The 14190-nt window shown below is 39.0% G+C and overlaps 1 protein-coding gene across 7 annotated transcripts in view; it reads right to left on the reverse strand.

Moving 5' to 3' along the window:
* bsnb (bassoon (presynaptic cytomatrix protein) b) overlaps nucleotides 1-14190 on the reverse strand; it is a 299861-nt gene that overhangs the window by 104383 nt on the left and 181288 nt on the right. For all 7 annotated transcript variants that reach the window (XM_078414467.1, XM_078414461.1, XM_078414463.1 and 4 more), the window contains 3 exons: nucleotides 7430-7508; nucleotides 2997-3095; nucleotides 1126-1181 (listed from right to left, as the gene is read on the reverse strand). In XM_078414467.1, coding sequence (XP_078270593.1) covers nucleotides 1141-1181; nucleotides 2997-3095; nucleotides 7430-7508 — 219 coding nt within the window. In that variant the 3' untranslated portion in view covers nucleotides 1126-1140. The remainder of the gene's footprint in view (nucleotides 1-1125; nucleotides 1182-2996; nucleotides 3096-7429; nucleotides 7509-14190) is intronic.

Genomic DNA, 14190 nt, shown 5'->3' on the forward strand with positions numbered 1-14190 from the left:
TGGCCTAGACTCATTGGGTGAAAAGCCTCCACTAGCTCTGAGAAATTATGTAAAATATTTTAATACAAATAAAGACATGGCGATTGCATCAAAGCACATCCAGCAGGTTTTAGGAAATAAATTTTCACTTCGAATTCAAGAACATTCCAGAGTACAGTAATTATCTTGATTTTATGTATTTTCAAAAAAATGATATATTAATTTATGGTACAGTGACTCTTTAGCAACTTAATGGGTTGTAACTAAAGATCTGCAAATCATGGCACTTGTTAAGAAGATTTTGAGGAACTATTCAACACATCTAACGTTAGTTTATAGCACTATGATCTTACCATAGTAATTATCCACTTAATTAACTCTCTTCCCAGCTTATCTCATGCATTCTTGTACTGAAATCAAGGTTTAATTTGGAAGAATTAATACTTAATTTTGTATCAGTACATTGCTCTTACATTCGGCTCTCTTCATGATTGTGAAGCCCATCATTTTGCCTCATGAACTAAATATTATATCCAAAGCAAAGCTTGACAAGATCGTATTTTGCTGCTCATTGATGGCTGCAGATGTGAACTCACCTGACCTGGCAATGTACTCAGCACTCAGCTTGCATAATTATTGGCTTGAAATGATTCGCCATCTTCAGTACAGAAACCGTTTTCAGTCTCAGAAAACTTTAAATCATTTTCCCATCTCGTGCAAGCCATGATTTGGGTTTTTTTAATGTAAAATTCATTTAAACATCTCCCATAATTCTACCCACTTGCAAATATCATCTAGACTATGTCCTTAGGTTTAAATGAACTCGTATGTCTTTGCCCTTATCTCATTCAATGGAATCCATCATTCCAATTATTGCTGAAATCCAGATCACTCACTGGAAGACTGGTACTGGAAGACTATTTATATTTCATTGAAGTCAAATTCTGTAGGAATCATTATTGCATTTAGGGGATCGTGGAAAAAAGGAAATCAAAGAAATAACATGAGACTTAAATAATTATAATATGTGGTCTTGAAAATGGCAGGCTGAAATTAATTTTAAACCTTACACACAAATATCTGCTTTGAAACATAATAACTTTCTCTGAGCCATTCGCCCACATATGAAAGACACTTTACACATACCTTAGAGCAGTGCGATCACCAAAATGATGTTAATTTACGGCCAAAAGAAGCGATGCCTGTACAGAGATGGAAAACAAATTCTTCAGTGTTCTACTCATTCAACCATAACCTGAACTGGATAATAAACAGTAGGTATAAAGTTGGATGAAGTCTAATGTAATAATAATTTAACATTTCAGTCAACTCTTGCTGTATAATTACCCACTGTGCTACTTCAGTCAAAAAAGCAGATTATGTATGGTTTGATGTAACTGTCTGCTGGAAAGAGCATTATGATTAACGATTAATAAATGGAAACAATGCACTTATGATTTGAGAAGTAGCAGAAATTAGCAGCTGAGCCGAAACCAAAAAAAAGTCTCGAACATTTCAGCATCACAGATGTATACATATTTTATAATCAGGCATATATTCATATATAAAGCATCGTGTCAGGAACCAAATTATGCAAAAGCTGCAAGTCGAATGAAATTTCAAATTCAAGAATCAATAATGAAGATCCTTGCACATTGAGATTATTCAGTCTGATCTTTATTGTGAATGCTCTTCATTGAAATCTGGATTTTGTTGAAGCAAATATCACAAAACTGTTAATTATAGCAATCAATTGATATTCCTAAAGCAGAAATAGTTAGATTCTTGATGAGTACAGGTGTCAGGGGTTATGGGGAGAAGACAGGCGAATGGGGTTAGCAGGGAGAGATAGATCAGCCATGATTGAATAGCAGAGTATATTTGATGGGCTGAATGGCCTAATTCTGCTCCTCTCACTTATGACTTCATGACCAAACAGTGCAGAGAAAAATTTGGCACAATTCCACGATTGTCATCAATTTTTGAATAAAGCTTCTTTAGGCCTTATAGCCCAAGTTGATCATAATTTGTTTCTGCTACATTTTTATGCTAGGCAAAAAACAATGGTGTAAAAGAGGTATCTGCAGAAATAGCAGACACATTGGTAATCACCTTCCAAAAATCCCTAGTTCTCGGGAGGTTCAAGTGGAAAGGAAAACAGTAAATGTAATACCATTGTCCAAGGCCAGAGGAAATATGGAATGGTATGCCATAAATCAAGATAACAATTCTGGAATCCTTTTATAAGGAAGTGACCACATTGCATTCAGACAGGGTCAACATAACTGCATGAATGGAAAATAACTTCTAAATAATGTATGTAAGATACATTTCAAGATGTAACCAGCAGAGTGGATAAAGTGAAATTCGTGAAAGTAATGTATACACATTTTCAAAGCAAAATCAGTAATGTAAGTATTGGGAGTCGAGAGTTGCCTACTGAGGGATCCACTCAGGGAAGAGCAGCATTGACACAAATAATGGATAGATCTACTGGATTTTTATTTCACTGACTTCAGCTGTCAGAAAAAGATGAAGGCAATATATTTCTTCACTGGTGTAACAAGGTAAGATAAAGCAGGTGGTTCCCTCTCATTGATGTTAGGAGCTAACACAATGAACTGCATGTTTTCCAACACAGGTATGATCAGGAGGTGGAGGCACTATAGTTTTACCCTGCAAGTAATTACTCAGCCTGCCATGCCAGGCAATGGGTCTTAATGCCAAAAACAAAACTATATGATTCCTCAGTAATAAGACCCTTAACTTGTTAAGCAATGTTATGTTAAAGGTATATGTAAAAGTAGCCAAGCTAATAAAGAAATGTCTTGCCATTCTTAGCATAAGATAAGTTCTTGTACATTATACATATAGCTTGAAAGAAGGGAAAATTATGAATGCAGGTGTGATATTACTTGGGACTTGTGGAAAGTAATTGGATTTTCTGACAAAGTTGATACATGACATGGGTGAACTATTGGAGTGTCTGACCCATTCTTACACACATGAGTTTTTACCTTCAGTCAGCTTCCCAGCCTGCTCAGCAGCTCCTCCTGGCAACATCTTGGAAACAAAAGCTCCAATATCACCCTCTTTTTCTTCACCTGCTTTTGAACCTGTTGCCAAAGAAAAAAAGAGAAAACAAAATATTTACAATTTATTTCAAAATCTGACTCTACCATGAACTACTTTATCATATTAAGTGACTCAGTTGGTGGTCAGATTAACTGCGCTAGAACCTGTTAGTACCAGCTCGTGACTACAAATATTTCTGAACTAAACAACTGAATCACAACCCCCTACCCAATTCTAGTTGTGGTTGAACAGGTTATAGGTTCATTGTGGTCTGTACAATGTCAACATTGTGATGGAAGAGCGAAACAAAAGTCACATTGTATCAGGAACTAATCATTATGCAATGTTAATCTTTGGATTTAAAATTCTGAAATTATAGAAAAGTATAAAGGTGATGCAATCATCATAGAAGTTAAAGGTAAATCGTACAGTGGTTTAGAATGGCACAAGGGACATCCCACCATTGATAAAAGAGCCACAAAAGACTGCAATGCAAAACAAAAAATAATTAAGCAAAGTTGCGATTGTCAAATGCCATGGTTTTTTCCTCATATCTGTGTCAAAATAGTGTCATGATTTAGCTATTGCAGCCCCATGTTGATGTAATCCATTTGCACTGAGGATGCTTCATAGAGTCATACAGCACAGGAACGGGGCCTTTGTCTCAACTCGTCCATGCCGACCAAGATCTCTATCAAAGCTAGTCCCATCTGCCCGCATTTGGTCCGTATCCCTCTAATCTTTTCCTTTCCATGTACCTGTCCAAGTGCTGAAGGAAATTGATGAGCAAGTGGCTACGAAACCAATAAAGTGAATAACATTGGATCATGATCTCTGGGATCTCCCGGACTAACAGAATTGGAACAGGAATAAAGAATATATGAACACTCTATACACTGCAGTCACTTAAAGTGAGATAGCTAAAATGCCTTAATGTACAAGAAAAAACAATACCAAAAATCACCAATGCTGGGGTTAGGTGTTAGCTAACATTGGAGAATTCAAAACTCATACTGTTATGCTATAAGCTATCCAAACGGAATACAAGATGCTGTCTCTGCAGTTTAGGTGTGGCCTCACTCTGGAGGAGGCCCTGGTCAAAAATGCAGATCTGGATCTGGGAGGAGGAGTTAAAATGGTTAGCAACTGGGAGATCCAGCATGCCTTGGTTGACCGAGCACAAATGTTCAACAAAATTGTCACCTACTCTAAAGTTGGTCTCGCCAAAGTAAACGAGTCCACATTGGGAGCACTGAAAACAATAGATTAGGTTAAAAATGTGCACGTGAAGCTCTGCCTCACCAGGAAGGGCTGCTGGGGTCCCTAGATGGAGGTGAAGGAGGAGGTAAAGGGGCAGGGGTTACATTTTGTGGTTTCAGGGATCTCAGTTTTAGATTGCAATTCAAGAGGAACAGTGTAGGCACATATAGTTTTTTTTCTGGCACTGCATCCATATTGGGGACGCAGTTCAAGTCCCAAGGCATCGTGCTTGAATTTTGTGCAGCTGCTAATTTTAAGCCGCACTTCAAACCCATCTCAGTTCCAGACTTTAAAGACATTAAAGTGATTCTCTGCAAGACCATAAGGTTCCTCTGGTCCTTGTTCTGGAGCTCAGTTAGCATGTAAGAAACTTTGAAGTGGAAAGGAATAGATGGCATGGATCAGCAAAACCTTGTCTTGAGTGCTAGTCCATTAAAAATAAATAGCTATCGTTTTCTGCATGGGCAATTAGTTCTGCACAAGAATAAAAGCAGAAAATGCTGGAGATATTTTGCAGGTCAAGCAGCATCTGCAGAGAGAGAACAGTTCTGATGAAAGATCATTGGCCTGAAGTGTTAATATTGGTCTTCTTTCCATACTTGCAGCTTGGACGTTCGAGCATTTTTATCATCTTGATTTTATTTCAAATTTCCAGTAAATGAAGTATTTTGCTTTTTTCTCCAAACTGATGTAGAAATTGGAACAATATGAGGGTGTATTTATGAACAACTAACATGTAGCCAACTGCACATCCAGAGAAGGCTTTTGTCCTACAATGGATCATATGATTTTCAAGCACTGGCACTTGTGCCTGATGCTGATCATCAATCTTCTCTCCTTGAATGACTCCTTTTCCTATGGTCCAGAATCACACAGTATAGAGTCATATAGCATGGAAACAGGCTCCTTGGTCCAACTTGCCCATGGCGACCAACATGCCCCATCTACACCAGTTGTCCTTGCGGTTGGCTCATATCCTTCCAAACCTATCCTATCCATGTACCTGTTCAAACATTTTTTTTACAATTGTGATAGTACCTGCCTCAACTATCTCCTCTGGCAGTTCATTTCTTATACCTACCACCCTTTGTGTAAATAAATTGCTCCTCAGGTTCCTATTAAATCTATCCCCTCTCACCTTAAACCTAAGTCTGATTCTTGATTCCCCTACTCTGGGTAAAAGACTGCATTAACCCCATCTATTCCTCTCATGATCTTATAAACCTCTTAAAAGATCTGCCCTCATCCTCTTGTGCTCAAAGGAATAAAGTCCTAGCCTGCTCAACCTCTTCCAATAGCTCAGGTCCTCAAGTCCTGGCAACATCCTCGTAAATCTTACCTGCACTCTTTCCAGCTTAATAACATATTTCCTATAACTGGGGGACTAAAACTGAACAATATTCCAAATGTGGCCTAACCAATGTCTTGTACAACTGTAACATAAACTCCCAACTTCTATACTCGATACTCTGAAGGCTAATGTGCCAAAAGCCTTATTGACTACCTTATCTACCTGTGATGCCACTTACAAGGAACTATGTACCTGCACTCCTAGATCCTCTCTGCTCTACAACACTCCCCAGAGCTTTGTCATCTAGTGTAGATCCTGCCCTTGTTAGGCTTCTCAAAATGTAACACCTCACACTTATCTGTATTAAATTCCATTAACCGTTCCTCACCCCACCTGTCCAACCAATTAAGCTTGAGCCAAGACGAGCTGAGATGTTCTACTGGCTGGACTGTGGGGAATGAAATGTATAGAGAATGAAGACCAATTTGGTGTTTATTCTAGTCGGCTGTCACATTGTTGCACAGAGTAGAATTTCATATTAAAAAGTCTGATAGCATTCTCCACCAAGGTTCTTGCTTTCACTGCAACAACACTCAGATGAAGGTGGAACACAAAGACGAGTCAGAGGCAATTTCCTTTATCTTCCAAGATCAAGCCATTGGAGTAATGGTTAGTAAACTGGATTTCCTAAGACTGAAGGAGTAGTGCAAGCTTCCTAGATACCTGGCAGTCACTGAGGAAATTCTCCTCATAACTAAACAGGATGAATAATCAGGAAGTGGAAGCTCTTCCAATTCATGAAGAGCTCAGTTCTGAGGAGAACAGAACACTGCAGAACATCACAAATTTCTATGATGACTGTGTTGGAAAATCAGTGTGCGGAGATACTATTCTTCAGAGATAAAAATAGGAGGATGGGTTCTTATTGAATTCTAAGGGAACAGAGACTACAAATATCAATACTGTTATACCTATTTCATTGGGATGCCCAGCCTCGCGGTTGCTAGCTGCAACAACTGGCCTAAAGCTCTCCTCATAAACTACAGCCAGTGGGACTACCACGGTCCATTGTAAGTAATTTCCAAGGTGCTGAAATGTTGGTGAAGCTCAGTAGAATTGACCATTTTGTGAACAATAGAAGCAGATTTCAGAATGGACAGTTAACCTTTAGAGTCCTTCCCAGCAGACTGCACAAGTTAGTAAGTTCAGTAATCAAAGAGCAAAAAAACTGCAGGTGATGAGAGCTCTGATGATAGGTCAATGACCTGAAACATTTACTCCTTTTATCTCTCCACAGATGCCATTTAACCTGCTGCGTATTTTCAACACTTTGTTTTTAACATAGAGTTTTTTCTTCACATTGTGGTTGCAGAACAAGCAGTGCTATGAAAATTAGCTGGGTTATAACTACCCATTCACAGCCAAGCTATGGAACAAGGAGATTAAATTATTCAGTAAAATGTTTATACAAACTTTGTTTTCTAACTGCTCTCACTAACCAGTCAAATAGACTGCTTTGTAATCAGCCTATCACCATCGTAATTTTAACCACACTCCGACAGATATTTCCTTTGTTCTATCCATCCGTCAACCTCTGTCCAATTAAAACTCATTTGTTTCTTCATCTTTCCAGTTCCAAAAAAATAATCTCTGACTGAAGCATTAATTCAGATGCTGCCTGACCTGCATATTTTTTTAATTTCATTACACTGCCCATTTTCTCCATTATAAATCTAAAATGTTGATCCTTTCCTGAGCATTGACAACTCTTTTCTGTCCAGAAATGAGGTGATTTAACTACGGTCCTGGTGTCAGTGTACATACCTGGTACGTTAGCAGCTCTTTGTGGTGCAGTGGCTGGTTTTACTGTAGGTTTTGCAGTCGTTGTTTGATCCACCTTTGCCTGTTAAATGAAGCAAGAATTAATGAGCATTAGAAATTAGGTTCTATGAAAAATGAACATTCACTTATATTGTGCCTTACACAACCTGAGGGTACCGCAAACCTATTTGCAACCAATACATTACTTTTCTAAATCATAGACATAATGTTATAATATAACAACAGAGAGCCAATTTACATACAGCAAGATCTCCCAAACAATGTAATGGCCAGTTAACCTGTATGAAAGAAACTGGTTGAAGGTTAAATGTTAGTCATGAGACAAGAGGAAATCTCCTGCTTTTATGTTGGATTCATTCAAGGTATTGTTTAAATTCACAAATTAAATTTGTATTGCTAAATACATTGTTTAAAGGGGCAGATGGTTTACATTATTTCTGAAAGGCAACACTTCAGATCCTGCAACACACCCTGAGCTTTGCACTGGAGGATCAGTTTGGATTTTAGAGTCAGACTTGAATCCATGATCCTATGCCTCAGACCCAAGAAACATCTATAGCTTAAGTTGATGCATGTTTGGAACTTAGATGTACAGAACTTTCTATCTACCTCCTCCTTTCCGCCACCACCATCCCCCACTCCCAATCTGTTTCCACTTAAACGATCAAATACATTTGATAAAGATTTTTTTTAATGTTAGCACACAAAAGTATTATTTGGAACAGCACAGGAGTAATGCAATTTAGAACTTGTCAGTGTGTTTCAATATTCCCTTGAAAGAAGAGTATTAACTTTAGCTGCATAAGGATATGAGTGTATGACATCAACGTTTATTCTTTCCACAGACCACACTTAATTTCCTTTATGCACCTGAGGGGAATGTTCTGCAATATTTCCGTCTGTCCCCAAATGTAATTAAGCCAGATGCTTACAAGATCCATTGAGACCTCCATCATTCAAGCCGCCCATGAAAATCTCATCAGTCTGTAAGTAATAAAGCTTGGTTAAAGGTACTATAATTATGTCATAAGAAGAATTAGGCCATTCAGCCCATCATCTACTCTGCCATTCAATCATGGCTGATCTATCTACTTTAATTCTGAGGCTTTGGCTTCCAGTCCTAGACTCTCCCACTAGTGGAAACATCCTCTCCACATCCATTCTATCCTAGCCTTTCACTATTCTGTACGCTTCAATGAGGTCCCCCCTCATTCTTCTAAACTCCAGCGAGTACAGCCCAGTGCCAAGAAACGTTCATCATATGTTAACCCATTAATTCCTGGGATCATTCTTGTAAACCTCCTCTGGACCCTCTCCAGAGCTAGCATATCCTTCCTCAGATATGGTGCCCAAAATGTCTGTGTTTCTGCAGCATTACTAAAAGAAGTTAAGCAAAACATCAATTAACTTTTTACTCAGACTCTGCTCCCTTTTCCGAACAATTTTGGGTAAAATAATAAATTTTCCTCACCCTGTAGTTTGGATAAGTAGCACCTTACTTTCGCCCGAGAGAGCAGGTTACACCAACACAGTTGTGATAAATTGCATGGGATTCTGTGTTGTCATTCTCAAATGTAGAAGGAGTTAATTAAAATTCACACCGTGAGGTTTTGTCTGGTGTTGCATGGAATCTCTTCACCATTTTTCACTCTGCAACCTTAGCTGGTCATTAAAAAAGGCCTGAGCTCCTAATAGCCCTCACTTACCATTTCTTAATGTGAAATGAGGGAACAAATCATGAGGTGAACTGATGACAGGATGCACCAATTCACACTAATTACAACACACAGGTTGCTATCTGAAGTGTACTTCTGCAGCTTAAACTGGATAGAGTTGACAGCATAACAGTGGCTACCTTTAGTGCACCTACATCAACATCTTCTCGAGCAGCATCGTGGCACTAATTACATTCAGGTTTATACTGATGGACGGGGTGCAGTATTTACTTGTCTGACACCACATTACTTAAACAAACCCATTATTTTACTCTCTGTCACAAAAGATTACTATGTGGACAGCGGAAATGAGTTAAGAATATTCTCAAAGCGTCAATGGAAAACTGCAACATTCCCACCAACTTGTGGGACTCATTGGAGTTTAAAATGGAGAAGAAACACTTGGGCTAGTATTGGGATTTTATTATAGGTCGAGCACAGTTGTCTCGTACAAATGGTAGAAAAACACACTACCTCCAAAATTACTCACACATCTAGCCTGCCGTGGGACCTCCTGCCCCAACTGTTTTAGAACCCACAGGTCCCTCATTTGGCATCATCAGCCACGGCAGAACCCACAGAACGAGAATGGAAGTCATTCCATGGGACTGCCTAAAGAGGCAGCTATGTTTCAGATCGATTTAATTGAACTTAAATGTGCGATGCCTATAGAAATGATCTGTGATAATTTTATTATCTCTATTATTTAGAAGGCTCAGAAGAGGATTTATTGATTTCCCATCAAATGTTTTGATGGAAGATGGTTGATTGGAAGCTGTGTAAAGTCACAGAAGGGCCATAGGGCCATTTAAGGTGATTGGGGGGGGGGGGAGATTTAATAGGAACCTGAAGGGCAACTTTTGTTTTTACAAGGGTGCTGGGTTTATGGAACAAGCTGCCAGAGGAGGTTTTTGAGGCAAGTACTATTACAACGTTTAAAAGACATTTGGTCAGGAACATGGGTCAGAATGGTTTAGAAGGAAATGGGCCAAATGCAGGCAGGTGGGACTAGTGTAGATGGGGCATGTTGGTCAGCATAGGCAAGTTGGGCTAAGGGCCAGTTTCCATGCTGTCTGACTCTATGATTCTAGGGCAGTGTAAAACAGTTAAAGGGGAGAAGGGTTTCAATATTCTATTCAATTTTTACTCCCAGAATTACAGAGATCATTTGAAGACAGAGGTATTTAGTGATAATCTGGTAGACCTGACGGGCAGGCCCCAGGTGGCGAGAATTGGCAGCCCCACCTCTTCCTCATTGATCCTCAACAGAGGCACACCACAGGGCTGTGTGCTCAATCCTCTCCTGTACTCCCTGTTCACGCACGACTGTACTGCCAAGCACAGCTCAAACATCATCCTAAAGTTTGCTGACGACACGACCATCTTGGGCCTGATCACAGACAACAATGAGACGGCCTACAGAGAGGAGGTAAAGGCACTAAACAGCTGGTGCCAGGAAAATAACCTCTCTCTTAATGTCAGCAAAATTAAAGAGATGATCGTGGACTACAGGAGACAGCGGGGGAGTGGACACCTCCCCATCTACATCGGTGATGCTGAGGTTGAAAGGGTCAGCAGCTTTCAGTTCCTCGGTGCGCACATCACTGAGGACCTTTCCTGGACACTGCACACAGACACAATAACAAAGAAGACCCACCAGCGGCTCGTTTTCCTGAGAAGACTGAGGAAGTTTGGCATGAACACCAGTATCCTCACAAACTTCTTCAGATGCACCACCAAGAGCCTGCTGACAGGCTGCATTACAGTCTGGTATGGGAACTGTTTGGCCCACAGCCACAAATCACTACAGAGAGTGGTGAAGACGGCACGGCACATCACTGGCAACTGTCTCCCGGCCATTCAGGACATTTTCTACCGGCGGTGTCTGCGGAAGGCACGCAGCATCATCAAGGACCACAGCCACCCAGCACGCAGGCTGTTCTCCTTGTTACCGTCAGGCAGACGATACAGAAGTATGGCTGCGCGTACCACCAGACTTAAGAACAGTTTCTACCATCAGGCCATCAGGCTTCTGAACTCATAAACACATTTCACATCATATATGTTGATTATTTTAATATTGTCTTTTTATCTTACTAATGTCTTTTTTATCTTATTTATCCTTAGAATATTACTGCTGAGGTGACCCGTTGTCTTGTCAAATACATTTCATTGTACCGTTGACCCTGTGCCAACCTACCTATGACAAATAAAATAAAAATTAATTAAATTACCTGAAGAATTAAACTGAAAATGTTAATCCATCTTCTTTTCCACATACTGACTATCTGCTTGACAGCTTATAATTCATTCTATAGATTCTACATTACAGAATTATTTTTCCTGGAAATTCAGGTGCTCTAGAATAATTCAAATTTTTTCATGGATGCAATCAGCCCAATAATCACTCAACTATGTGCATTTATTGATTTTATTTTTCAGCTCATGGAGCAGTGAAATTATTCTTTGACCTTGCAGAACAAATGTAGGATCATGTAAAGGCTGAGTATTAAAAGCCACTGATTCTTTTAATGATTCAGAAAACCCTTTGATGTGTCAATGCCTTGGGGTGAATTAGCCAGAGAACAGCCTTTTGTTGTGTCATCTATTCAGTTATCCATGCTGTAATATAAAATGCACCTTTATCTTACAAAGAAAGAACGAGGAATATGACTGTACAGTGCCGTGTCAACAATTCAAATGCAAATATCAGGTGCACGCATTTGTCTGTAATCCTTTATTTGGCTTAAAGGGAGTTCTTCTGCACTTTGCTTTCACAAAAGTGACATCTTCATTTAGTTTTGAATGCAAAGGAATGCAAAGGACTACATGAATTTCGCAAAGTAATGCTTCAGTATTTAGTTCACACGAGAGCGATAAAATAACATATTCATGTTGCATACTTTTGTAATGCAATACGTGTCTCACATATACAGGGCCTATGAAACAAATATTCAATAATTGAGTTATCTGTGAGGCCTATGTTGAGAGAGGATGCATAGTTTATTCATGAGGAACTTTAATATTTAAAATATTGATAGGAACGCTGATGACATAACCTGGATCTTGCAAAGATCTAGACTCAGCTAGGAGATAGAGATACCATTAGGATAGAGATAAAGAATTAGGATAGCCAGGTCAAAAAAGTAGGTTTTAAGGAATATCTTAAAAGATAAATGTAAGGAAGAGGCACAGAGGAACATGGGAAAGAATGCCGTATTTGCATCAGACACAATTATCAATTGTGAATGATTAAAATTGAGGTCGGCAATAATCAACTTTGAAAAGCTGCAGAAATTTCAGCAGCATGGGAGCATTTTAGATTACAGGAATAAGGGAGAAGCTAGACAAGGATGGATCTAAAAACAAAAGCCAAAACAGTTAATAATTTAGACACTGTTCAAAAATAAGTCAATACATATATTCAACACTGCTGTGATGGATAAATGTAGTAAGTTAGAATAAGGACAACATGAATTTGTTCAGCTTAAGTTTATGAAGGATAAAAGATGGGAGGCAAGGTGAGAATACATTGGGACTGTCATATTTAGAGATGTAATCCCAAACAGTGGCCATATTCCAACCACAGGAAGGCACAAACACATCTTAAATGAATAATTAAATGAATTATTAATACTATAGCAATAAATATTTTTGAAATTAGCTTGTTTGTGCTGTGGGGTAAGATTAGTTGTTGTAAAGGTAAATTAAGAATATCAAATTCCATTTGTGTTATAAGTTGCTCAAAAGATTTCAAACATGAAATGAAAACTTAGGTATTCAAGTATTCACAAAGAGCTGGGGGGGGGGGAGGGGGGAAAGCAACATCTTTTATCAGAGCTAAATTATTTGGAAAAGAGAGGGAGACATAGGCTTAATGCAAGACTTCTTATTTGTTTGAATGGATAGTATTATGTGACTAGTCGTACATTGGGATTCTGGTGAACAAATGTAAATCCCACACAGACCACTCAGTCATGGCACGTTTTCTTAAGAATTATGAAAAATGGTAAACATTTATTCTTTTTACTAAATAACCAGAATAGCTAACATTTGATGGGGGGAAAGTCAGATAATTTAACCCTGGAATAACCATCTCACACAATAAGGTCATGGATGTAAGTTCACAGCATATTGCAACATGGATCAAACACAGCAAAATCCGTGAAAACGTTTGCACGGTTCTTGCATATCGTGTAATATCATCACTTTCTTTATACCTCCTGGTTTCTAATAACTTGCTTCATTAAATAAAATTCTGATTAGCAACAGCAGTTTATCCCATTGACACTGAATCCCAAGACTGTGAAGCATCCTGCTGAGATTGCATTTAACATGGAAAATTATACATATGTTGGAGGCATCGTGGAGTAAAGTATCTTATATACGTGTAGACATGTTCGGAGAATAGGGCTTTCATGAGTAATTATCATCTGAACCACCTTTTCTCCTGGAGGTGTTAAAAATAGCTGCTCCCTGTGGAAAACCTTGCAATGTGATACTTTCATTCATATGTACAATAGTCTGAGGTGACTGAATTCTGACAGTAATCAATGCTCTGACATGCCTCAGCATAATTACTTGCAAAGAATATAATGGGTGACCTTTTTCTTGGTACACAAAAAAAAGTACTAACCTCCTTTACATTTTAGGCAGATAGCCATAACATTTTCATGCCAAATACATCCATCAAATAACTTACGCGATATACTCTGCACAGTGTCTGATCTGTTTCCAGTCAAGGGGACTTGATCGTGAAAGGCTTGGAACAAGTGAAGGTGGAGAGGATGTTTCCCCCAGTGGGAGAGTCTAGGAACAGAGGCCATAGCCTCAAAATAAAACGACGTACCTTTAGAAAGATGACGAGGAATTTCTCTAGTCAGAGGATGGTGAATCTGTGGTATTCATTACCACAGACAGCTGTGGGGGCTGTCAATATTTTTAAGGTGGAGATTGACAGATTCTTGATTAGTAAGGGTGTCAGGGGTTATGGGGAGAAGGCAGGAGAATAGGGTTAGGAGGCAAAGA

The sequence above is a fragment of the Rhinoraja longicauda genome, chromosome 17, assembly GCF_053455715.1.
Source record: "Rhinoraja longicauda isolate Sanriku21f chromosome 17, sRhiLon1.1, whole genome shotgun sequence".
Classification (NCBI taxonomy): domain Eukaryota; kingdom Metazoa; phylum Chordata; class Chondrichthyes; order Rajiformes; family Arhynchobatidae; genus Rhinoraja; species Rhinoraja longicauda.